The sequence below is a fragment of the Alexandromys fortis genome, unplaced genomic scaffold (genome assembly GCF_014885135.2).
Source record: "Alexandromys fortis isolate MF-2015 unplaced genomic scaffold, M_Fortis_MF-2015_v1.1 scaffold_78, whole genome shotgun sequence".
In the NCBI taxonomy this organism is placed as follows: domain Eukaryota; kingdom Metazoa; phylum Chordata; class Mammalia; order Rodentia; family Cricetidae; genus Alexandromys; species Alexandromys fortis.
Window position 1 is genome coordinate 3,776,031 of NW_026067977.1, and position 25,301 is coordinate 3,801,331.

Genomic DNA, 25,301 nt, shown 5'->3' on the forward strand with positions numbered 1-25,301 from the left:
CACACGCACATATACATACACACACCTCACACACACATATACATACACACACATACACACACCTCACACACACATATACATACACACTCACTTCACACACACCATACACACACACACACACACACTGTGGAGCCACCACAAAAGGAAGAGAATCTACAAAGGCCAAAACGAAGTGAAAGTAGGCACCTTGGACACACACACACACACACTGTGGAGCCACCACAAAAGGAAGAGAATCTACAAAGGCCAAAACGAAGTGAAAGTAGGCACCTTGGGAAGCAGTCTGGCGGCAAAGCTGCCCTCTGCCCTCTGCCCTGAGTTTCCGTTGACAGTTTCCACAGCTTGGGGTTTGTGAGGTTAAGCCTGAAACCCTATTAGAATAGTCTGCTAGGATGCCCCACCCAAACCTGCCCCATCCCAGAAGCTACATTCTCAAGGTAAGAAACAAACGCACTGTGCAAAGCAGGGCGAGGAAACACCTGTGTTTGGGTTTGATCGTGGGCGTGAGGGGAATCTTCCCTGAGAACTGAACCACAAGCCAGCCCTCCAGGGACTCTGCTGTCTGGGTGAAGGTGATGTCACTGCCTTGACATGAGCTGCAGAAAGACAAGAAAATTCTCTTGGGGGAAACACAACTCCAGCTGCAAACCCAAGACTGTCCCACAACTTACTAGAAAAATGAGCAACTTTACCTTGTTTTTAAATTATTTTTTAAAAATCACACAATAGGGACAGTACAGGTGCCAATCCTAGTGATCTAACACCAGGACCCACATGATGGAAAAAGAGAACCCACTCTTGCAAGCTGGCCTCTGCCCGCATATGCATAGTGCTGTGTCTTCACAGGTACAAACACACTAAACAAACAGACAAACAGTTGTACCAAAAATAAAAAATAAACAATAAGTCACACAATATATAGTCCACAAGGCATTAAAACAATAGGCAGAAAATTCCACAGGTCACAGAAGCAGATCACCAGGGGCTCAGGGGTTACACTTGGGGAAGTGAGGCAACACCACCAGTCTGCCTTTGCCTATTTCCTCCCATTTCTATGAATGACCCAGCGGTGTCCATGCTCCTGTCTTGATGCTCACTGGCCATATTCCTGGTTCTCTTCTTTTTCCCAAGGTCTATAAGCATATCTTCCCTCTGCACATCAAGAAGGAAATCAGTCAATCAATCAATCAATCAATCAATCCATCAATAGACTCCCACCACCTTGCTCCACCACTCCCACAGCTAAACTTCTTGAAAGTACAATCACTGTGACTTCATGCAGTCCATTGTGCCCCACCCAGCCCTTCTAAAAAGGCCCTTACCCAGGCTGGAGAGGCCGCAGTGCCCTGAGGCACCAGGTTACCAAACCCAATGAACCGTTACTTACCAGTTATTGCAGAGGCATTGTACAATGTGAGCTCCCTCCTCCTTCCAGAAAGTCTCCTGACTCAGGCTCAGGGGCCCTGCTTTCTTCTGAGTTTTCTCTTTGGTCCCAGGCTCCTCCAGTGTTCACTGTGGTTTATACAGATATCCCCGTCTTGGTTTCTCTTCCTGTAACTGGGATAGAACACCCCGGCGAACACAACTGAATGGAGAAAGGATTTGTTTTGACTTGGAGTTCAAGGGTACAGAACAACAGGACTCATAAGGAATGGAAGCAAGAGCTTGAGGCAGCTTCTCAGGTCACACCCACAGCCAGGAAAGAGCAGTGCAGGGACTCAGATCACTTTCTCCAGTTTGTACAATCCAGGACTCATGCACAGGAAATGGTCCTGCCCCCCGGTTAAGTGGGTTTTCTTCCAACAATTAACCTGGGTAAGATAAGCCCTTGATGGCCCGCCCGGAGCCCAGGAAACCCCTCCCAGCAGCTGTCTCCCTAGTGACTCCGAGTTGTGTCAAGTGGATGTGACAGCAATCATCGCATCCCCCCAAGATCCACTTGGAAAATCTTGTTCCCACACTTGATGCTATTGTGGGGTGGAGTTTACTGAGGGGTCTTCAGATCTTCCTGGAAAGGAATAATGGCACCCCCACTCTCTTCCTTTCTCCCTTCCTGTCTTGTCCTTGGGTGAAGCCGGAGATTTTTCACTGTTCTGGGCTTTCACTAAGGCATGCTTCACTGCGGACCCAAAGCTGTGGGACCAATTGTTCAAGGCATATCAACACTGTAAGACAAAACAAAGAGTTCTCTTTCTTAGCTGGTGACCTCAGCCGTCTGGTGTGATGGCAGAAAGCTGACTGGTGTGCCTCCTCTGCCCACTCAGGGTGCTGTTCTTATGTCACTTGGCACCATCTTCACAGGCACAGCCTCCATTCTCCTGGACAAAACGACCATCTGTCTAGGGGAACGTATATCTGCGGGCTGAGGGAACCTTTCCCAAGGGAACTGCAGCATTAATGGCTCAGAGAGAGCTGACTCAGTCTAGATCCCCCGTTCCCAGCTGTATTCCTCCCCAAAGGCGGTTGACTCTGTGCCTGTGAGGAAGTCGTCTTCCTTAAGGAGCTGTTGCTTGCCCATCCTGAACCTGACTGCCAGTACACTTCCCAAGGGTATAAAACTCCCTGGACCACCAACTCGCACAATGCGGTAGATGTTAAGAGAGAAATAACTACAACACGAACAATAAATATTCCTGGAAAAGGGTGACAACCCCAAGCTTTCAATAAGATTAAAGAATGACTGAACGATTGGATTGATCATTAAAAATAGTTTCTGTTGCCCAAGGTGGTACACACCTTTTATCCCAATGCTTGGGACAAAGAGGCGAGTATATGTGAACTCAAGACCAGTTTGAGCTATGTAGTGAGTCCCAAACCGGTAAGGACCATGTAGGGAGACTGTCTCAAACAATAGAAGGAGGAGGAGGGAGAGGAGAATAACAACAACAAAATATAATAAGAGTTTTAAATAATAGACAAATCTGTGATGAGGCATTTGATTTGGAAGGAGCGTAAGGAATCCCAGAGGGCTGCACACCTATAATTCTAGTACTCCAAGACAGCAGGTCACAAGTTCAAGGTCGACCTGGGCCACATAACAAGACTTTGTTCAAACAACAGCAACAAACCACTATGAAAATACTAAGAGAATTTATGCTGAATGCTCTGCTCTGTGACTAGCAACAAATAACGTCTATTCATAAATGCATGAACTAATAGAAGAAAACCCTAACCTACCAATTCCATCAAGGGAAGAATTTTCATAATTCTAATAACTGGCAAATGGGATTAAATGTAGCTCAAAAAAAAGAAAAGGTCACCACAGTGAAGAGAGAACCTGCAGAGTAGGAAAAATGTTTACCTCTGTTCACCGGGCCAGGCATTTGTAGCTAGAGTACTAGACTACACAAAGAACCGCAAAAATTAAACAAAAAATCCAAGCCATTTAGTTAGTAAGTGGGCCAATGACCTGAATAGATAGCAAAAACTAAGAACTTGAAATGGCCAATATATAATACAATAAGTAATGGGAAAGGTGATCAATATCCTTAGCCAACAGGGGAAATATAAATTAAGCCTGTTTTAAGATTCCATCTCAACCCTAATCAGAATGACTATCACCAAGGAAACACACACCAACAAGTGAAGAGGTATGCTGGGGACCGCTTTGGGGGTTGTTGGGAATGTGAACTGGGCAGGTCAACATACCACAGAGACATATGGAGGTTTATGTTTATTACTGAACTGTCCCCCAACAGCCAAGAAAAGGAAGCAGCCTAGATGTTTATCATCATATGAATGGATAAAGAAAATGTACTTCATCTGCATGCGAATCATTTGAATTTTTACAGCCACGGAGAAAAATGACATCATGACATTTTCAAAAAAATAGATGCACCTGAAAAACACCGTGTTAATCAAAACAAACTAGATTCAGAAAGACAAATCTCTGGTTTCCCTCATATGGAGCCTAGATTTAAGAGTATATGTATGCATATATGCAGGTATATATTTGTGTATATGTGTGGGGAGGTCATGAAACTAGCAAAGCACTCATAAGATGAGAACAAAGAATCTAGGGGAAGTGGGAAATAGGTAACGGAATACGTTAATAAGAAAGTAGAAAGAGACTCAGTAGAAGAAGAACGGGAACCGTCTGGAAGGGAAGGGACACAGAGAGGGGACACTGGAGGAGGGAAAGGATGACAACCAATATAGTGACACAGAGTGTATGAAGACACCGTGTTGAAGCCCACTGCTGAATCAACAAAGATAAAAACGTGTCATCTCAAAAGAGAGCAATTGCCAGTACTGCCTTACCTTGATGTTTAATGTCTGCTCATTTGAAGCCATATGCGATTTTAGTCAACGGCACTCTAAAAATAATTTGAAGGATAACTCAAAAGCTAAGAATCTAATTAACACTCCGAGTCTTACAGGTCTCAAGAGAAAAGTTAATTCATTTTGACCATCATATAACCGTCTTTGTCCAGACAAGTATAAAAAGACACTCGAGAAAAATCTTTGAAGCATTAAAATGCATTATTTTAGACTTACCTGAAAATATGTGTTCAAGAAGAAAGGGGAACGCTGTAAGATTCCACCCTGTTCAAGAAGAGCTTGTTAGTGTGTTTTCAATAGGAGGACAGTGGGTGGCAGGTCACATTGGCATGCAGTTTCTAGCGCGGGTATTGAAATAAGCATCGTGACAATTTCCTTTAGAATGGTTACGGTATACCAGAAATGGCATCCTTTAAAAATACCCAAACTTACAGGAAATAAGTTTAGGTGTCAATTTAAAAGTGTGAGACTAAGTACTACACAATGTCACTTATGTGCAAATCTAGAACAGACAAAGAAAGCAAACCATAGCAAGGCTGCCTCCCAAAGATGTGGGCACAGGTGTCCTGGGAAGAAGCACACGGAACTTCCTTGTCGGTGGCAATGCTCGGTGCCCTGAAAGGGTTTGGATATTTTCTGAGAGCTATCAAATGGTATACCTAACGTCTAAACACTTTGTGGAGGTTAATTTTATTAGGGGAAAAAAAACAAAACATAAGCAAATGTTTGGACACTAATGTCATCTATGCTAGAGTTTGGGGGGAAACACTTGGAATGCAGAACGAGTAAGGGGTTACCAAGGAGACGGCTGTACAGATAGTAATGCCAAAGCAGGATATTTGCTGGGGAATCTAGGCAGTGATGATATGGTGTTTGCCGCCCAATACTTTGACTTTGCTGTACATCTGAAAATACTCATAATAAAATATTGCAGGGAACGGGCAAAAGGAAATATTTTTCATAATTATTTTTAGCACATGTCTGAGAAAAGTTAAAACTGTTGGTTGGTGAACTGTCACCTTAGCCGTCCGGCACAAACCTCCCTCCAGTATCTTAATCGTAGTTCCCACCAGATCCAAAAGTCCGCAGATTCAAAACTAAATTTATTGTCTTCCCTCTATCGGGTGGGACCACCTCAGCTCCCAGTAACAGACACAGAGTTCAACACAAGCAGGGATTTTTCTTACCTAGCAAGAAAGATGGAAGTGGGGATGTGGTGTGGCTGATCACACAGTCTGATAGGGTCCCAGTAGGCAAGTCTGCAGTTCTCTTGACCATCCTTCATAGTCCCAGTATGTTAGAGCACCATGGTCAGGCACCGTGTCTGGGTTCAAGAGAAGACAGAGATGATGGCTCTGGTGATTAGTTTAAAGGCTAATGTTTTTGTGTTGACACTTAAAGTAACCCTTTACTGGGATATAATAATGCATCTTGAAATGTGTCACTAGCTAGGATGCTCTCAACCGCAAAGACACGTGGTCCACACACAGTACTAAAATCCAGAGTAGAGCTGGAGAAATGGCTAGAGGTTAAAAGTGCTTGCTGCATGCATATCCACAGGACCTGAATTCTGTTCCTGGCACCCATGTCAGGTGACTCACGACCACCTGTAACTCCAGTTTTAGGGGCTATGACTCTCTTCTGGCCTCTGAGGATACCTGCACATACATATATACATACACACAGACACACATACACACAGAGTGAGGGGGAGGGAAGGAGGGAGATTTTAAAAAAGTAAAAGTAGACTTAAAAGTGACTTTAGAATTGGTTGACTGGATGATAGAGAAATGTCACCTACAATCTAGATTTTTTTTCAGTGTTCTGCTTTGTTGTCTTTAGTGTTGGATCTGTCCCCAGCCCGGCATCAAGAAGGACACAGCAACTTCAAGTAAAAGATCCACATGCAGGAACCATGAGAAGAGAGACCAACTGGTTCTCGGGAGCCACCACTCCCCTCCTTCCCGTTAGCAATAATGCCTGCCAGTTTATTTTCTGAGCTACAAGGGAAATGGGTTTGCCTTAGGGAGAGGAGAGCTGGCTCCCTTATCTGAAGCTAGTCCTGCCAAGCAGGCTAAGACCTAACTTTGTTTTTTTATATTTATTTATTATGGATATTCTGTTTGCATATATGCCTGCAGACTAGAAGAGGACACCAGACCTCATTACAGATGGTTGTGAACCACCATGTGGTTGCTGGGAATCGAACTCCAGTCCTTTGGAAGAGCACGCAATGCTCTTAACCGCTGAGCCATCTCTCCAGCCCAAGACCTAACTTTGTGAAGGGAACTGCTAGGATTAATCTCACTCAAAAGTTTGATGAGCCCTAGAATCACCTGGAGACATGTCTCTAGACAAGCTTGAGAGGGAGCAGCTTGATTGGATGAGAAGGACACCCACTGTGGGTAGCACCATTCCCCAGCTTGAGAGCCTGGGGTAAGCCCAAGCACTCACAACTCTCCGTTTCTTGACTGTGAATACGGTGTAGACAACGTGCCTCAAATTCCTGCCACCGTGACTTCCACCGTGATGGGCCGCATCCCTGGACTATGACTTAACATGAGCTCTCTCTCTCTCTCTCTCTCTCTTTCTCTTCTTCCTTTGCTTTTGTCGGGCTATTCTGTCACAATAACAGGAAAAGTCGCTAAGATACGGGTTGAGTGTATACTGCAGATCTAAGAGTGTTACAGGGGGCACGTGATGAAACGTTTCTAACCAACGCAGGAGGCTTACAGCATAATAGAAGCTCTGTTCCCAGAAATGACAGAATATATAATCTCTAAATATTACAGACATAAAAATCAACAATATGATACAACACGACAGTATACCATCACTGCCCCCTGTTGATTTGCTGGATGCCTCCTGGGTAGCAGGGACTACTCACTAATTTCGTTCCTCTTTCAGAGCCAAACAGAGGTGACAGATAGAGACTGTGTGACTGAAACTGAGGCTTCCCCTCTGCATACTAATGGCTTCTATCTTTGTCTCCAGTTCACTGTGACTACCAGAATCAGCACTTTCATTTTTCTTCTCATTTTCATAAACAAAATTCACTAGCTATTCAAAGATGGAGCTTTGATATAGGCTGAGGGGGTAACAAGGTGGAGACTGACTTGGTCGTGAGGTCCTGGCTACCTCTTACATCATACTCCACGCCCCTCACTGATCTGGGCGCTTTACATATATTCACTCCTTGAGCGTCACAGCTCTTTTAAAGCAGGTACTGTAATCTCCGTATGGAGATGGGAAAGAGAGGCACAAGGAACACGGGACAGCGGGACAGCGTAGCACATCAGTCGACCACCTGCCCACTGCGGTTTGCTCTGGTGCCCTCCCGCTTCCCCTTACTTTGGTGCGTAGCACATCAGTCGACCACCTGCCCACTGCGGTTTGCTCTGGTGCCCTCCCGCTTCCCCTTACTTTGGTTATCTCTCTGACTCCTGCTCCTGAGCTAGGCTGTGCTTCCTCCTTCTGTCTCCCACCTACCCCTCCCTCCCCCACCTCCTTCTCTCTCTCTCTGCTGGGACTCTTTTTACAGGCCCACTCTTCCTAGGAAAGCCTTCCTTAGTCAAGGCAGACACCAGGCTCTCACCCAGCACCTAAGGCACCCACCATGCTCAGATAATTTGCTGACAGATCGTGCCTGGCTTCTTCTGTTGTCCCTGGGGCTTGCTACTATGCCTGGCCTATAATTGGCACTTCGAGTGTTGCTAAATTAATGCACCAGCTCCCTGATTCTACACTTTCCTGTCTCCCCCGTGCCGTCTGACACCACATATTGTAGACACACGACACTTAGTCAACTGGAGCGGGTGCCGCCTTCTCACCAGTAACCTAACTTAATAACAACAAAGCAAAACAGAACCCGCCCCACCCCCATCTACACATCTCAATCTAGACCCCGAGAATTTGGAGTGCTATCAAGGTCTGCCAAACCCGGTAGGATGTGGGAAGTCTGACTCCCCCTTGCTGGCCTGGCCGGCTGGGCTGGGCCGAGTGAGGAGCAGTGTCAGGACTCAGGGCGGCCCCTGGTGCGCCTTCTCCCAGTTCTTGCCTATTAAGGTAAGAGTCCTCTAGGAACGCAGCGACGGGAAGGAGGGTACCCAGCAGCGGACTCCGCGCTTGGAGGACTCTGTTTAACCGCAGCCCTGGATCCTCTGCCTGGCGCCTCGCAACTGGGTCTACCAGCTTCAGGTCCTACTTAGCTTTACCACCTGAAGTCACCTTCTTATGTTTTCATAGCCACCGAGAATAACTTCAACCATGACCGCGGGCCTCAAAGGTGTCTGGGCACCCGGCGCTGACTAAATGGACCCCGCTTCACGGGTGGGCGCTGCTCTCGCACAGATACTCGGATAGCTACAGGAGCCCGCGCCCTTCCGCGCAAAGAAAGGTGGTCCACCTCCGGGAGGCCAGAGCGGGTGCGCGGGACCCAGATCTCCACCCTAGGACTCCCCATTCCAGGCCAACTGGCCGCTCGCGTCCCGGGTCCCCCGCCCGCAAGCCACGCCCACAGGTCACGCCCCTTCCAACCCGCCCCGCCCCTCCCGCCGGCGCCCGCCGCTCCCGGGGCTCGGCGCGGGCCTGGGGAATCGGGAGCCCGCTGCCGGGGTCGCAGTATGGGGCGCTTTCGCGGGGGTCTGCGGTGCATCAAGTATCTGCTGCTCGGCTTCAACCTGCTGTTCTGGGTGAGACCCGAACCGGCGGGCCAGCTAGGGGGCCGGGGTCCCCAGGGAGGTGACCGCAATAGAGTTGGGCCCTGGGGGAAGGCAGGGTGTTCCAGAGGCGCTAAGGAGACAAAGAGGGAGGGGACGGATGGAGGGGGAAAGGGCAGAGAGAAGCTTGAGCCACCAGAGCCGGTGAGAAGACACGGTGCAGTGCTTCCCCGAGAGGAGCCATCATCCTCGGTGGCATCGCCCGGCGGGTGGCGCCAGGTGCGGGGACCCAGCGGGCCCCTTCATCCCGAGGGCTGGGGCCCTGGTGGCAGGCGCTTCCTGCAGCCCGCTAGGCACACACACCCCCTTCGCGCGCTGCCGGCTCGGGGTGGGGGTGGGGGAGCCCGGCTGCCAGGTCAGGGTACCGGGAGGGAAATCCCTACCCTGCGGCTGCCTGGGGTGGCGCCCCATCCCAAGAGTGTGCGGACACACCGCCTGGCTCTGGTGGTTTGTTGGGAAAATACGGACAGTAGCGAAAATTAAGGGAGTGGGGGATGATCGTCCTTTTCTTGGGCATGGGGGAGGGGGGGAGTATTGCTGGATACAGTGGTGGGTGCTGTTCTATGAGGGGCTGGAGAATGGAGGGGCTTGGGAAGGGCAGCAGCATCCCCCAGGCTCCCTGCCTACAACCAGTACTCCTGAAATGAGCTCATTCAACTTTGCAGGGTGGCGTAGATCTGGCAACATTCCCCAGTTAGAGATGCAGAGAGACAGACAGAGAAAGGGTCCTGGCTCCAGTCTCCCGTGTTAGCCGGGCATGGTTAGGGGTGGACCATCCCTGGAATACTCTCTCCCAGGCCCTGGAGAATCGTCAGAGGTCCTTTCTGCACAGTCCCTACTGGCCTTCCCTTAATAGAACGCTAGCCAGTGTAGCTGCTCAGATAGACCCTGAGGGGAGCCGTGAGTCCTGTTTTGGGGGAAGTGGGTAACAGCAGGAGCAGCGATGCTTTGAAATTACTGGGCTGGAAGCCATGGTGATCCCCTGTGCTCTGAGGAGGTTGTCTGGACAATAAGTAATTAATTATTGAAAGGTGGGCTCCAACCCATTAGCCTGGGTGACACCAGCAGCTCCAAGCTCTTCAGAGACCACGTGGTCAAGACCAACACGGGTCAGCAATGGAGAGTTTGGAGGAGGTACCTGGGGGCTTCGCCTGAATTTTAAAAATACACATAGCTTTTGTACACCTGGGCATTTGCATATGTCACACTCCAGGAAGAAGTATTTTCGAGTACTCTTGTGTTGTTTTTTTTTTTTTTTTTAGAAGTCTGGCTTAATTTCAAAAGCTGTTAATTATAGAGACCGTGCCACGCTGACACCCTTCCTTCTCACTGGTAAAGATTCGGAGCTCCGTGTGAGCCCGGGAGCGAAATCTCAGGCTAGGTTTAATGCTCACTTGTGCCAGCTTCCCCAGATGTATGGAGCATTTGCAGTGGGTCAGGGACAGTGCTAGGCACCCTACATCTGTCTTTGTACCCCTTTCTCACTACAGTGCTCGTGTGCAAGCAGCTCACCCCCATTTTAAGATGTGAAGACACAGAGACTCAAATAGGTCACACAGCTATTGAATGGCAAAGACAGAACTCTGAAGCTGCCTTCTCCCTCTTAACCCTGTGGGGGATCCCGTTAAAGCTGCAGTCCCCAGAGTATGGCTCCTGGGTCAACAGCATCAGTGTCCCCTTGGAAGTTTTCAGAAATGGACATTCTCACCTCAAGCCAGACTTACTGAATCAGACAAGGTGGCGAGGTGGGGGAGCAGGGCCCAGCAAGCTATCCTAAAAGACCACCCAGGTAACCCTACCCCCACAGACACAGTTCAGAACCACTGTAAACAGTTGCTAGATAGATGGTGTCTATAGCTTAAAGCACTGTTCTCAGAGATGCTACTTGAGCTGAGCTGGTGAAAGCGGTGCATGCTGGCAAAGAATAAAGTGAGGCAGAGCGTGACCAGGTGGCACGTCTCCCACCACTGGCCATAAACACATCAAGGAAGAAGAACAAGAGTCCAGTGAGGTCTGAGAGTCTGTGGCTCTTCGTATATGCGATCTAAGTACAGAGTTCAGAGAAGGGACCCCAGTATCAATGAGAAACCTAAAAACTTCTCCTGGGAGACATTGGCGTTCAACCCCTGAAGAGCTGGGAAGATGGGGGTGGGCCAAGGCAAGCCACCAGCTGAGGCACAGAACAAAGAATTGTGAGACCTCTGAGTGACAAAGTCGTGGGGCCTGAGTGCAGAGATCCAAAGCATCGCATGCATGCTCAGACAGAAGGGGTGTGCCTGAGCAAGCTAGTCCCGCTTCCAGGATGAATTTGCTTGTCTGTACAATCGGAGGGACAGACTGTGGCAGAAAGAAAATGTGTGAAGTCCCTGATCCCACCTTCCTATGGCAGTCCTACAGAGTAGGGGCTTAAAGTGATTTCTTATTTTTATTCCTAACTGCCTAGCACACAGGAAGCCTCCAATAAATAGTAACTGTCTTCCTCCTGACGCCTTACTGTTGGCAAACTCTATGTATGTGTGCCAAGTGCTGGCACGTGACTGCTTTGGTGGGTCGCTATACATTACCCTCTTAACTCATACTTGGGTATTCTCCCCACAAAGTTTTCTACTCCCTGAGAACAGAGAACTCTTTTCCCTGTTGTTTTCAGAGCCATTCCCCTCAGCACCCAGAATGGTGCCCAGCACATAGGAGGCGCTGACTCTCTACAGAGTGAATTAATGAAGCTTCAGGTTAGACACCTGCATGTGAACGGCCTTCCTGACTTTTAGACATCAATTGGCAACTTTATCGGAGAGCTGGCCTCTCTCTCTACCTGTTTGCTGTGTAGATGTCAAACTTTGCTCTCACAAACTGGGTCCAGGAGAGAGTTAGGAGGGCCCAGCAGCTCCCAGGGAGAGGCCAGGCCGTGAGTGAGCAGCAGGTGCAGGAAGCCTTCTTGGTAAAGTGAAAGGGACACACTGAAACAGCTAACAACGTGGGGAAGTCGATTGCATGGGATAAATTATTCACACACCTAACTTCCTGTCACTAAGGGAACCTGATTCCACAGAAGCTCTGCCCTGGCTTCTAAAGTTTCTTTCTTGACTGTGGAGCTTTCCCTGGAAGGAAAACTTCAGCTGTGACTTGAGCATCTCCACCCAACTTTCGAGGGATGGGGTCCCCGCTTCCCTTCCCCCTCTCCGGTGACAATGCTTCCTGTCCTGTTGGAAGCTGACCAGGAGGCAGGCAGGGAAGCCATAGAATGTGCTTTGTGGTCTGGGATTCACAGATCCCTTTGGAGCCTCATCCAGGCTGCTGACTTCACGTTCCCCTCAGCTGTGATTCTAGACTACTAAACATTCAGCCAGGCCTTTCAGAACCAGCACAAAGCTCCCTGGTCCAGGGAACTCAGCTGCACTCACACTGAGTGATGGATGCTTTAAAACCCAAAGTTAAAGCCCGGTCCCTGGCCCGACTACATTAACTTCTGATGTGACCGTTGGTGTCCGCCCTGCCTTTATCAGGTCTAACTTTAGGGGCTACAGTCACAGCACCGGGTACAGCCCTGGCAGTGCTGAAATCACCTTTGTTTGTGCTTCCCCTCTGTTGCATAGCAATATCAATAAAACACTACAACCCACCCAGCCACATATGCTGGTTTGAAGAAAAGCCTAGGCACTGTTTATTCTTTGGTTTATTGTTGTCTGCTCAGCGTTTTCCTATCATTGTGCCGCTCTGGGCTGTTCAGGGTTGTGTCCAACAGGAAGCAAGGCTGTTCCTGGCTGAAACTCACATGCCATATATGGCAAGTGGGAAAGTGGCGTCCTTTCTTCCTCACCATGACTGATGCAACTTCGGGTTTTCACTTGGTGATGCCCACTAGGTGCTTCTGAAAGACTGTCTCTTTTGCTGGAGTGGGGGAGGGAGGGTGAAAGTTGTTTGACTCCAGCAAGCTTATAGCTCCTGCTCCCTCCCACACATTTCAAACAGCAAGTGCGGAGCAGCCCCTTGTTAGACAGGATGGTGGAGGGGGTGGAGAAAGAGAGCCTTTAGAGTCTCCCAGACAGCCTGCTGTCTGTCCATAAAAGTGGGAAAACAGGAGCAGTGGTCAGCATTCCCTCCTGTGCACCAGAGGGACTAGGGAGGCTGGAAGAAGCCAAGAGTGCACAGCATGATCAGTCTGGACAGGCCAGAGCTAGAGTTCTAGTGATGTGGTAGATCTTAGGCAGGTGTGTGCAGTATGGCGATTCAAATCCAGAAAGCCTGAAAAATGGATTCTGGTACCACACGGCCAAAGTTTATTCCTGGCTCTATAGGTCTCACCGCCTTGGGGCCTCCATTTTCTCGCTTGTAAAATGAGCAGATAATCAAGTCACCCTGTGATCTTCGTGCAGAAAAGACAAGCTAATAATCCCAGCACTCGGGAGGCAGAGGCAGGTGGATCTCTGGGAGTTCAATGCCAGTTTGGTCTACAGAGTAAGTTTCAGAACAACCAGAGCTACACAATGAGATGAGACCGTGTCTCAGGGGGAAAAAAAAGAGCAAGTTGATATATGTAAAGTCCTGCGAGGACATGGCACATGCTCAGAAACCTGAGATCTGTTAGCGATGGCGGAATTCATATAGTAGAGCGCAGGTAGAACAACAGAGCCTGTGATCCAGGGGGCTCCTCGAGGAAAGAGGAGGAAGTATACAAGTGCCGTATCTGATGTCTTACAGCTTCTGGGAGACACGGAGTCCTCCGCCTATGATCCAGTCCCTCAGCAGGCATGGGGGAGATGCCTGCCTGACACCCTGCCCTGTGACTGAGTCAAAGACTAAAACCCAACCCCGTATTATCTTTCCCTAGCTTCCAGGTTGTCTTTGATAATAGTTCATCCCCAGTCCGATCTTCGCACCTCGGAGGCAGGGACTGTTATAAACCAGCATCCTCTCTTCTACTCCATTGGCACCTGAGAGAGTCAGGAGGGTTCTAGATAAAAGTTCCTGTGTACTTACCCCAGAGCGGAACGGCTAGGTGGCTGCCGTGCTTCTGTGCTTTCAGAGAGAGGCCAAGGGAAGGAGATGGGTCCAGGCTTTGGTGGTCAGTGCCACTCTTACTACAGTGTGAGTGGCAGACCTTATTCAACTCTGTATTCTGACTTAGTAGGTCTGCATCTATAACAAGTCCCCAGGTGACACTGGCATTGGGCTCTAAAGACACTTTGAGGGCCTTGTTTGAGATGTGGTCTCAAGAGCTCGGAGACCCTTGTTTCTGGATGGCAGGGCGACCCTTCCACAAGGCTTGCTTTTCGTCACTTCTGCTTCTGGTCACTTTATCATTTTTGTTTTAAGGGTTCTTCTGCAGTAACAGTTGGCGGTCCTGGATTGCCACCATGCATTGCATTCCACAGTACTATGCTAGATCACATCTCTACCCTCCAGCCCAACATCCACAGAGCCTGCACTACAGGCTCGTTGTTGAAGCTAGGGACTCTGCCCGGACCGAGGCAAGCTGTGTTAGGCTCTCTAGGAGATGGAGGAGGGTGGGCTTGAGATGGAAACATCCAGCAGGCTGGAAGCATCGTCCAGGTAAGCAGAGTTGCTCTGGCCTGCCTGTCTCACCAACCTCCACTTCCAATGAGAGGAGAAAACCAGCAACACTAACTACCAAGCATATGTGACCATGCATACAAAATGCCTCCACATGCGTGACCTCATCCGGTAATGAATTATCAGCACCCTCTATCTTCACGGTCCTTTTATTCTTAAATTTCACAATAGTGTAATTAGCCCTGTTTTCAAGAATGGAGGCTGAAAGGCACAGTAGCTAGAATGCCCAAGGCTTCCTCATTCCCACCTTCTCACCTTATTAATGTGCTGGGATGAGGAGTACAAAGTGTAAGGAAATACACTAGAGGGCTGGGGAGATGGCTCAGTGGGTAGGACCCCGCTCCAATCCCCAGAACCTTTGTAAAAAGCTGATCAAGGTGCTGGCTTGCTCCTGTCCCCCAGCACTGGCGACAGGAAGATCACTAGGACTTGCCAGCTGCTGTCCTAGCTCCAGACTCAATGAGAGACCTTGCCTCAGGTTGAAGGGGGTGGGGATAAGACAGAAATAAAAAGGCACCAGGCACACACACATGGGCATACCCGCATCAAAAGAAATGAAAAACACTAGAATCAGGCGTGATGGCTCACACTATAGCCCGAGCATGCAGAAGGCTGAGGCAGGAGGATTATCTGGTTCAAGACCTGTTTGAGCTACATAACAAGACCCTGTCTCAACAAAAAGAAAGTTCTGTCGGCATGGAAAAATACAGTGATTATATCCAGTGCCAGGTTCAGTCCTGAAGCATTCTAGAAATGCTGGGCAGGAGATGCATAAAAATACCCCCCATGAGTGGTAGAAACGGGAGAGGGGGAGGAGCGAGACTGAGGAGTTCAATGCAGGTGCAAACTGGATGGAAATTGAGGAAAGCTCCACAGAGAGGCCAGTTTTGTTGTTTTTTTTTTTTAAAGAGACCATTTAAAAAATTAATTTCCGCATCAGCCGCTTGAAAGGCAATTGCCCTGCCCAAGTATAAGGCCTGTGCTATGCTTTTGTGAGCACAGCCTCCTGTTAACCCCTTCCGGCCTCACCAGAGCCCTGCAAAGCAATAGCTCTTATCCGCAAGTTACACCTGAGGAAACAGAGACAGAGACTTGTCCAGGACACAGAACTGGCCGGCAGCAGGTCTGGGTCTCTAGCTGGAACACAGGCATCTTTGTCCTGAGCCTTCCTGAGTCCCCAGATGAACAGGAAGGGAAGGTGGATGCCGAGATGAGGGGACAGTGACTTCTACACCTGCTCATCCACGATGGTGGCCCTGCTGCCGAGAACATGGGGCTGTTCAGACTGAAAGCTAAACAAAACGTAATATTCTTGACCTCAGTCCCATTTACTGGATTCCGAGTACTCAGTAGCCATTGGTGCCCAGGGGCTACAATACAGGACGGCACAGACGACAACTGTTTACAAAGCTGGGAACTCCCTTTTGTGTCCGTGTATGTGCTCAGGTGTGCCCTTGTATGAATACATCAGCATATGTAGACAACCTCAGGTATTATTCCTTTTTTTTTTTTTTTTTTTTTGACAAGGTCTCTCTCTCTCTCTCTGGCCTGGAGCTCACCAAGTAGGCTAGGCTAGACTGGTTGACCAGTGAGCTCCAGGGACCCACCTGTCTCTGCCTACCCAGCACTGGGATTACAAGGGTGAGCCACCACAACTAGCTTTCTTTCCGTGAGTTCTGGGAATCAAACCCAGATCTTTGTCCTTGCTGAACAAGCACTTTAACAACTAAGTCCTCTCCCCCCCTCTCGCTGGAGGAAGTCCCAGTCGCCAACAGCAGCCTGCGCATCCTCACTCTCTGTCTCGTAGCTCTACTTTTGTCTTCTCCCATTCTAGCTCTTAAATGAACTAAACTTAAAGAACTGGATCTATTGCCTCTGAAGGGCACCAGCTTTCTGGTGTGGTTTTAAAAGCTGAAGGGAAGCCCAGCTGTCAGCCAGAGTCAGGAGAGTACGGTCGATGACAATTGGAAGGCAGTGGCAGAAATTTCGGTACCGTGGTCGGGGAGCCTTCTTGAAGGCTGAGTTTTCAGTCTGCAAGGAACAGGGAGTCCGTCAGCATGAGAAAGCCAAGTGCGCGCCACCCCCAGTTCTAAATGTGTGGCAGACCTCCGAAGGCTCTTATTCTCTGTCCCCACCCTTGTAGACAGGTAACCCCAGGGTTAGAGAAGTTAGTGTCTTATGCAGGGTCTGGACCCTCCTGCTTAGAATCCCCTAGTTCTACCTCCTCTTCATACACTATGGTTTGTGTAGGTAGATGTGCTTATTGTCCTGCCTATGGGCATCACTAGTCAGTCTGAACACTCGAAAGAGAACATTTCTAGAAAAACAGGCATTCCTAAAGTGTGCCAAGTGTGCCCTTTATAGTAAAAGTGAATGAAAAGAGTCGGCTAATAAATGTGAGTATGTGTGTGCATGTGAGTGTGTGCATGTGTGAGTGCATGTGTGCATATGTGTGTGATGTGTGGCATGTGTGAGCATGTGTATGTATGATGTGTGTGGTGTATGTATGCATGTGTGTGTTGTGTGTGTAGTGTGTGTGTATGATGTGTATGGTGTGTGTGTGCATGTATATACACATGTGTATGTGTGTGCACGTGTGTGCATGCGTGCGTGTGCGTGTGTGCGTGTGTGTGTGTGTGTGTGTAACTGAACAGGGAGGGTAAAGCCCCAAGGAGTACAGCAAGGGCCGGGGAGGTAGGTTGCATAGAAGACCACGATGCCTCTTCATTCTGGAATGGACTGGTCCAGGTCCTTATGACTTCAAAGCAGGTTCAAAGAAAATTAATACTAGGGGAAATGTCTAGAGAGCACCAGCCTAGGTTTTGTGCTGTCTACTCTACTCCATCCAAGGTAACTTCTTGGCAGCAAAGTGTCCCACCCTGCTCCAATCTGAATTCTGCACATAGCATTTACCTTGAGCCACTGTTTCTCACTGTAATCATGAAAAACTGGATAAAGAGCACTAATTACTGGTCCATATTTAAGCATCCTAGTTACTGAGTGATGGTCCAAAGAGCATATGCTGCCCTCGCAGAGGGCCTTTTGCTTCCCAGTACCCACACTGGGAAAGTCATGACTGCTTGTGACTCCAGTCTGGCACTCTTTTCTGGCCTCCGTGGGCACCTGCACTCATGTGCATAAGGGTATGTCTCTGTACCTGAGCACATACACAAACGGATACACACCATTAACAATAATAACATAAATCTTTAAAAAAAGAAAAAAAAAGGATCCTACTTATCATCCAAAGTCATCCTCTCAACCTCCTTGAAGAATGACAGGCGAGCATGTAGACGCCAGCTAGCGACCCCTCTCTGCTTATGTAAAGCTCAGGACGGTGGAGAAGTGACATCAGTGGCTGTGGTTGCCAAGATCAGTGTTTGTGCATGCAGAGGACAAAGAGGAGGCCCAGCGGGTGCTACAGGGGCAAACTCCAGAGACCTCAGCGAAGACAGCTCAGCCCCGGGTGAGAAAAGGCAGGGAGTGGGAGCTCAACTGTGGCTGAATAGATTTGAGCGTTAGTGCTGGGTCTATATGATCTTCCCTGATGAAGACATCTGCTTCCTGGCATTAGCCAATGGCCTGGAACTTTGTTTCACTGTATAGGACCAAGACGAAGTCATCGCCTTCCTCCAAATTCTCACCGTTCCCTAGTCTGCTCTCCTCCCTGCCCCACTTCCTTTAACCCAAGGCATTGCATGCGTGCACTGAATAAACACGGCACACCCCACACTGTCCGCAGACATCAACAGAAGGTCAGGACCCTCTTTGTGGGCCAGCTTCTTTCCCCAGGTTCTTCTCTTTCCCCTGAAACTTCTGCCCTCCCTACCCCCACCCCACTGCCCTTGTGAGCAGCCTCCCAGCAAGGTCAGATGACCCACTCAAGTTCACGTCATAACCAACTTCAGCAAACAGAGAGGGGCGTGCTTGTCACAAATACGCAGTCCAAGTGCTCTTTCCAGAGAACAGAACACTTCTGATCCTATCAAAGTTTGAACTGCAGCATAGAGAATAAACACTGAGTCACTGTGAAGTACATTCACGGGGCAGCTCAGTGGGTAAAGGGGCTTGCTGCTAAGTCCGATGACCTGAGATCCAGCCCTGGCTCCCCCGGGGTGGAAGATGGGAGCCAGCGGGTTGCCCTCTCTCCCCCCTATCCAGTCACATGTGCACCCTCACATACATACCCTTGCACACAGGGTGAATAAATAAATCATTTGAAAATATTCTCTTACCTGAAGGAAGCACAAGCTCGCCCTTACGAAGGAATAAGAGGGCAGATCACACACACTGGCGTCCCGGGAGCCGCCAGCCGTTTCCAGACAGCCCTGTCACCATCTGCTGTCGCAGCAGTCCTTCCTCCTGGTCCGTACCTGGTCCTGACGTCAAGAGCAGGGCAACTAGGTCCTTTGGGGGTCGCTTGGTGTGGATGTCAGATGATATTCGGCCCTTGTGCTTCTTTCTGGTAAAACCCTTGCTTCTGAATCCTGGCCTTGCTTTCGCTACATAATACGGCAAAAGTCTTGGGAGCCGGTTTCCCACTTGAAGCAAATTAGTGTCCTCTTCCGAGCAAATATGCTTGTGACATCTGCCTGCCGCAAGGCTGAGGAGGCGCTCCCTTCCTGGAGGCATAATGGGGCCTCAATCGGATCAGGCGTACTGAGGGCTCATTAGGACTCCATCTAGGAAGTGAATTGCCACCACAAAAGCATTTAATGGAGACTCTAGGATAGAAGCCTCAATTTCAACTTTATGTGGCTTCATCCCAAAAGAGAGAGTAGCAGAAGGGCTGTGTTTGTGTGTGCAGAGCGTTCACCCTGGGAAAGCAAAGGGCTGGTTTTGTTCCTCAAGGGCAGCATGTGTGTCTGCGTTATTGTAGCCACATGCAGTGTGCATACCTTGGCGAGGAAGAGGTGCATGCAGGTTTATTCTTTGTGATCATGCGTGGCTCTCAGCACACATCCCTGAAGGCTTAGGAAACCTGATAGCCCATGCTGTGGCTGGTGGTGGTTTCTTTTTCTGTGGGCAGGTGTTTGACTGAGTGCCTCCAGAGCTGTATCTGAATGGCAGCCACTGTGTTTCCCAGGTGCAGGGAGAATTAAAACTAGTACTTTACAAAGTGCCTCTTGAGCCGTGGAGAGGGGTCGTTTCCAGAGACTCCTGTCAGCCCTTGGTCCTGGCCAACACACAGAAGAAGCGCCTGGCCCTGGGTTCAGTCCCAACCCCAGAAAAAGAAAGAAGGAGAGGAAAAGGTGGGCGGGTAGAGGGAGAGACAGGGAAGGCAATGAAAGGAAGAAATGTGGGTTAGAGGGGACCATGGCCGCAACTATCAGTAACCCCAGCAAAAAAGGCTGGGGCAGAAGGATCGCAAGTTTGAGGCCAGTCTGAGCTACATAGTGAGACCCTGTCTGGAAACAAACCAAAATATCGAACAACGACAACCACGGAAGTCGAGAACGGGTAGCTTAGATGACAGAAATCAAGTTGGGTTTGTGTACGCGTGTTATGGAGGCTGAACTCTGAGGTCAGGAGCCAGCACTTCCGGCTTCCAGAGGATTGTCTCCTCGATAGCAGGCTTTCTGATGTCACTTCCTATAAAGATACTGCCCCACCATGAGGGCCCACCCTCATGATTTCACCTAACTCTGATTACCAGTGCACGCATGCACATCACACTCACACACACACACAAAAACACACACACACACACACGGGTGCGCACACGCACGCGCGCCAAAGGTCCTATCTCCAAAACCCTTCATGCTGAGGGTAGCCTTCATCGTGTGGGTTTGAGGAGAACACAGTCCATTCCACAGCTGACTGAGTGGTGCCTCAGCCTCCCCTCCCCCACCTCAGCTCACTCTGCAAGGCTGAGAGGAAAATGCTTAGCGTCCAGAAGCTGAGAGCTGTCCCTGCTCTCACAGAGCTCAGGCCTTTAAAGCCCAGGAATATTGAAATAGCAATAGTTATGTGAGCTATGAAACAACACTCATATCTAGGCCAGGATAGGTTTCCCCAAGGAAGTGACCTGAGAGCTGAGAGAAAGGGGGAGACGGCCTGCTGTGGGCAGTGCAGAAGAACACGCTGGCCCATGAAGCAGGCAAAGCAGATGCCCCCAAGTGAGAAAAGACAGGGAGCCTGACTCGGGCATTGTTTCCCACCCGGGTATAAGCACGCATGCTTGGCTAGAACTCCCCCGGGATACTTTTGGCCCAGAAAGGATCCTCTCTGCTGGGTTCCATCTGCAGAGCTGAATGGCAGCGCACATTTGCTCCTTGCTGTGAAAGTGGCTTGTGTCCAGGAGGGGAAAGCAGGGCATTCTGGAAGACCAGCGCAGGGACTCAAGTCTTCACTCTGCATCTCAGAACTACCTCCGTCCCTGCAGCTGGATGGACCTCTCTTGTTCGCAACTCATAACTGAGAAAAAAAGGAAAGAAAGTGTTCTCAAGATGGGGCATTTCATCAGCAATGCCTGAAAGGGGAACCAAGTGCAGGAAAATAGAACCGAGTGCCCGAGTGGCCCGTGCGAGCGCCCTGTGTGCGCGGCCCTGTGCATGCTAGTGGGAGACCCCGTGTGAGTGAGCGGCCCCGTGTGAGCAGCCCTGCCTCAAGCTGAACGGCTTGTATTTTGCAGACAGTTGTTATCTGGTAGAAACTCTCTGTTCATCTGCTTTGCTTCGAAATAGTTTAAACCTGGTCTTCCATCCTTTTTGTCGCTGAGTTTTAGTCCAAATCTTCTCTAAAGACATCTTGGCAGTTTCCTGTGTCCTGCATGCTCTCTAGATCAGGGGTAGCTGTTGAAATAACTTGTCCATGACAATATCCGTGGTTCTCCTATTTAGTGGCGGGTTCTGTGGCCCTGTCTGTCCTTTGCACTGTGTTCTAGCCCCCATTTTCCCCGTTTACTTTGTGTACGCTTGTGTAGTAGGCTCCCTTGGCTCCCCGAGCCTCCCCTGTCTTATAACATTTTCTTTCTTCCTTCTTTTTGATAGTCTTGTTCCTAGTTAAGATAAAATCTCACCTCTGGCTGGTCCAGAACTCAGCATGTAGATGAGACTGGCCTCTGACTCACATGTGCTGAAATCAAACTGTATGCCATCACCTCTGACTCTTTTAACTTTTTTGTTGCTGTTTTTAGAACAGGGTTTTGCCATGTAGCCCAGGCTGGCCTAGTATTTGCCATGTAGTCCAGGCTGGCCTAGTATTTGCAATGTATCCCTGCTGACTAGCACTTAGTTACATAACCCAGGCTGGTTACATAACTCCCAGTAATCCTCCCGCTTTAGCCTCCTAAATCCTGGAATTACAGGTACACACTATCACACCCAGCTTTCTCTCTGCATTTCTGAAATGTCATGTATACAGCTGGCCCACGAGAAAAGAATGACGACCATGCTTTTCCAGTGCGCACCTAGTCGTCCAGTCTGCGATAGGCTTGCCTTGAATAGATTCTCAACCAGTGGCTTCTCTGCGGGACCAGGAAAACTCCAGAAATGCTCGTTGGTCCTTCCCTCTGAATCCTTAATGCCGAGATCCTCATGGATGCTCCTTTAAGGTTTTTGTTTGTTGACTTTTGGGTTAAGTGGTTTTATTCATTCGTTTTTAGTAATTACCGCCAAGGCTCAGCTCCCTCACTCTGTTGTATGAAAATCCATTCCCCGGGCCAGTGAGGCATCTCAGCCGGGGAGGGCATCTGCCAGCAAGTCTGATGGTCTGAGTCCAATCCCACAAGGTGGCAGGACTTCCACAAGGTGTCCTTTGACCTCCACACACTCGCTCTGGCAGGTGCATGACCCCCTCCAACACACACACACACAACACAAAATGGATGAACAATATCAAAAGAAAAGTCCATTCGTGCAAAAACAACAGCACTATTAGAATTCTGCTAGGTTCCCTGGCAGTAATCTCTTCCCTGGAGGGAGACGAGGCCCCAGCAGTCATCCTTCCCTGCCGCAGTGATTCTCCCTGGCCTTCCTGGATCGCCGTGCCCCTCCTTGGCGTCTCTCCCTGATCCTCAGTCACCTGGACATTCATCTGTGACTGCTCACTGTGTCTGACAGCCAAGCAGTGTTCAGGCTGCTGTCCACTCCCACCGAAAGATGAGCTAAGTTCCTCTGTCCCGGCCCTCAGGGCCCTGCAGGGGGCAGGGGGCTTCCCAGGATGCTGGCTGTGTGCTCCCCAACACTCAGGATAGCTTGGAGCGAGGAACGATTTGTTTCCCTGTGCGGTTCTTCTGCCTCAAGCTTTCTCATCCCACGAGGTCTTTACTCTTCCAGGAAGTCCCACTCATTCTTCAAGGTGTAAATCAGAATGGGAATGACTGCTGCCTGCCCGTGGTGTGCTCTGTGCCCTCCCTCAGGGATGTGTGTTCTTCCTCTTCAGCATGCTTCCTGCATCTTATAGCATCTCTTACTTTATGCGAGTGTCTTCCATGTCTCTGCTAGGGAGCTCAGTACCTGGCCTGGATTGGACCGTGGTTGATTGTTACTAAATGTACAAGGAAGAAAAAAAGAAGTTTATGGAGACAGAGGTGGGGGCAGAAGGGAGGGAGTGGTGAGAGGGGCGTTCCCTCATTTCTTGCTTGCTTCGGCTCAGCTGAGTGCAGATGCGGTGTGTGTAAACGACAAATGGACCGGAATTAAAAGAAGTGTAGCATAGGAGGCATGGGGCCCTAATGAGTTAAAATTTGGGAATGAGGTGGCTTGAAGGCATCCCCTGAGCGCTGGGGAGAGCATCTTCTAGCTATAGGAAATGCACACAGTAGCAAGAACCCTGTGGCTGACAGGACGCCTGCATCCCTTGTTTTTGACTGGACTGGAGCTGGTGTGATTCTTTCTCCCCCACTGAGCAATTTCTAGGGTGCAACACACCGACCTCAAGTACAACAAACGGTGCCTCTCCCGAGCCTGGCAGGGCTGGAGCGGTCAGAGGGCCAGAGAGTGACACGGTTGCTGCCGTGCCTCCTTCCGAAACAGAGACCATTCTGCTTCTCATCACAGAAGCCCTGGCCAGCTCCTCGCCCACACATCCCTAACAGCCCACAGCATTCAGGGAGGATTCCCTGCCACACAGTGATGACATTCAACTAAGCCACAGTTTCCTTGACCCAAGGAGGAAAGCCGTGTGCAGTTTGGGGCTGGGGGTGTGGATGAGCAAGCGCGGATTTTTTCCCCATTGCCTGGTGGCTCTAAATTGCAACCTCTCTTTTCATTTTCCATTATGCCTCCAGCACATCTGTGCCAGAGCTAGACGAGTGGATTCTGTCTGGGAGGATGATCCAGACAGCTATAAATTAGAGTTTGTGTTCAGAGATTCCAAAAATGTGGCCTCGTGGTAGGGTGTCCCTGAGACTAGTCACCTCCTCCATAGTCTGTGTGGTGGCTGCTGGTTTGGGCCCAGGGCCTCCGTCAATAGATTTGGCTTTGTGTTTGGAAACTCTGTCTTTCCATTAAGGCACCAGAGAGATGTGAAAGCAGGGAAGCCTGTGAGGTTTGCCAGGCAGATTCATCCCAGGTCGTCCCAGGCATTTCTAGGGACAGGTTTGACCAAGGACAATGCTCCTCCTGCTCGTAACAGCCAGGACCCCAAAGCTGGCACCTTCCTGAGTTAAGCACAGACCAAGAAGATTTTTCCATTTCCCATATTGGGCATAAAAGCAAGTATGCAAACCTCTCAAAATCTAGGTGTTTAAGCCCCGAAGACTGATGCATAATTAATGTGGAGCCCTTAGGAGACAGAAGGGAACCGTCCCCTGGAATTCCACCCTTCAAAGATAAATAATGCTGTGTCTTAGCATAACCTCATCTCGTGTTTCCATGTCAGCCTCCTCTTTAAAACGCCTCGAAAAGTCAGTGGAGGTCAGCTGTTTTAACTTCCCCGCGAATTATCCAATTAGTGCTCTCTCTAAGGGCTGGGAAGCCTTAGTTACTCCACACGGGAGTAGCCAGCTGGTGGAAGCCAGGCACCCACTCCCCCTCACTAAAGGCAGGCCTGCACAGTTCTGAAGAAGCCAGCCACACAGGGATTTGGCCTTGGGAACAGGATATGAAGAGGAGGAAAGCCCTCATAGATATATCGAGGTAACCTTCCCAGGGTGGCACCGGATCCCTCTCAAGTAACCCTACAGGAGAGAAGGAGCCTGCCTAGGAAGGCCTCAGGCCTAACCCTGGCTGGAGATTTCCTTATTAAGCCTCTGCCCTGCATTCCCTCCTTGGCGTCTGCTGCCAGCATCTTTTCAGATAGGAGCAGACCCTCCCTGTCTGGTGAAAGGCTAGGGCCCAGGATTAACTGGAAGAGTTAGAGAGGCAGGATGCTATTTTTACATCTCTGCTGACTTCCCCATAGTGCTTTGCACTCACAAGGTTCCCCGTAAATAACCGTTACTTGATTGATACAGCCATATTCAAGAGTGGTGTTTGGAGAGAAAGGCCCTTGGCTGGAAACTGCTGGCCTGTGGTTGGGACAGTCCTGCAATTGACACAGAGGGCTGCCAGCTTAGACATGGAGCCTGCGACAGCCTTCAGCCTCAGGAGAGGAAACCTGGTGATGACTCTACCAGCTGCCAGCCTGCCCAGCCTGCCCAGCCCGTGCCTGTGCCAGCCACTCAGCCTCTCCATGAGCCACATGGCATACAGACCCTGCCTTTTCAGAAAAATATTTTTTTCCTTTCTCCCTTTCCATGGAAACTCAAAATAGCAACAACAACCAAAAAAAAAAAAAAAAAAAAAA

The 25,301-nt window shown here is 49.5% G+C and overlaps 1 protein-coding gene and 1 long non-coding RNA gene across 6 annotated transcripts in view; one reads left to right on the top strand and one right to left on the bottom strand.

Moving 5' to 3' along the window:
- Nucleotides 1-8,691, bottom strand: part of LOC126510839 (uncharacterized) — a 10,396-nt gene extending 1,705 nt beyond the window's left edge. The window contains exons 1-5 of one of the 5 annotated variants that reach the window (XR_007594519.1): nucleotides 8,221-8,309; nucleotides 5,469-5,605; nucleotides 4,498-4,619; nucleotides 1,388-2,165; nucleotides 455-1,152 (exon numbers count right to left, since the gene is read on the bottom strand). This is a non-coding gene — a long non-coding RNA (uncharacterized lncRNA). Of the gene's footprint in view, nucleotides 1-454; nucleotides 1,153-1,387; nucleotides 2,166-4,497; nucleotides 4,897-5,468; nucleotides 5,606-8,220; nucleotides 8,310-8,508 lie in introns of those variants that run through there. The other 4 variants (XR_007594518.1, XR_007594520.1, XR_007594516.1 and 1 more) reach the window with 4 other exon arrangements.
- Nucleotides 8,692-8,808: 117 nt separating this feature from the next.
- Tspan2 (tetraspanin 2) overlaps nucleotides 8,809-25,301 on the top strand; it is a 38,701-nt gene continuing 22,208 nt past the window's right edge. Inside the window, exon 1 of the mRNA XM_050157553.1 lies at nucleotides 8,809-8,972. Coding sequence (XP_050013510.1) covers nucleotides 8,904-8,972 — 69 coding nt within the window. The 5' untranslated portion in view covers nucleotides 8,809-8,903. The remainder of the gene's footprint in view (nucleotides 8,973-25,301) is intronic.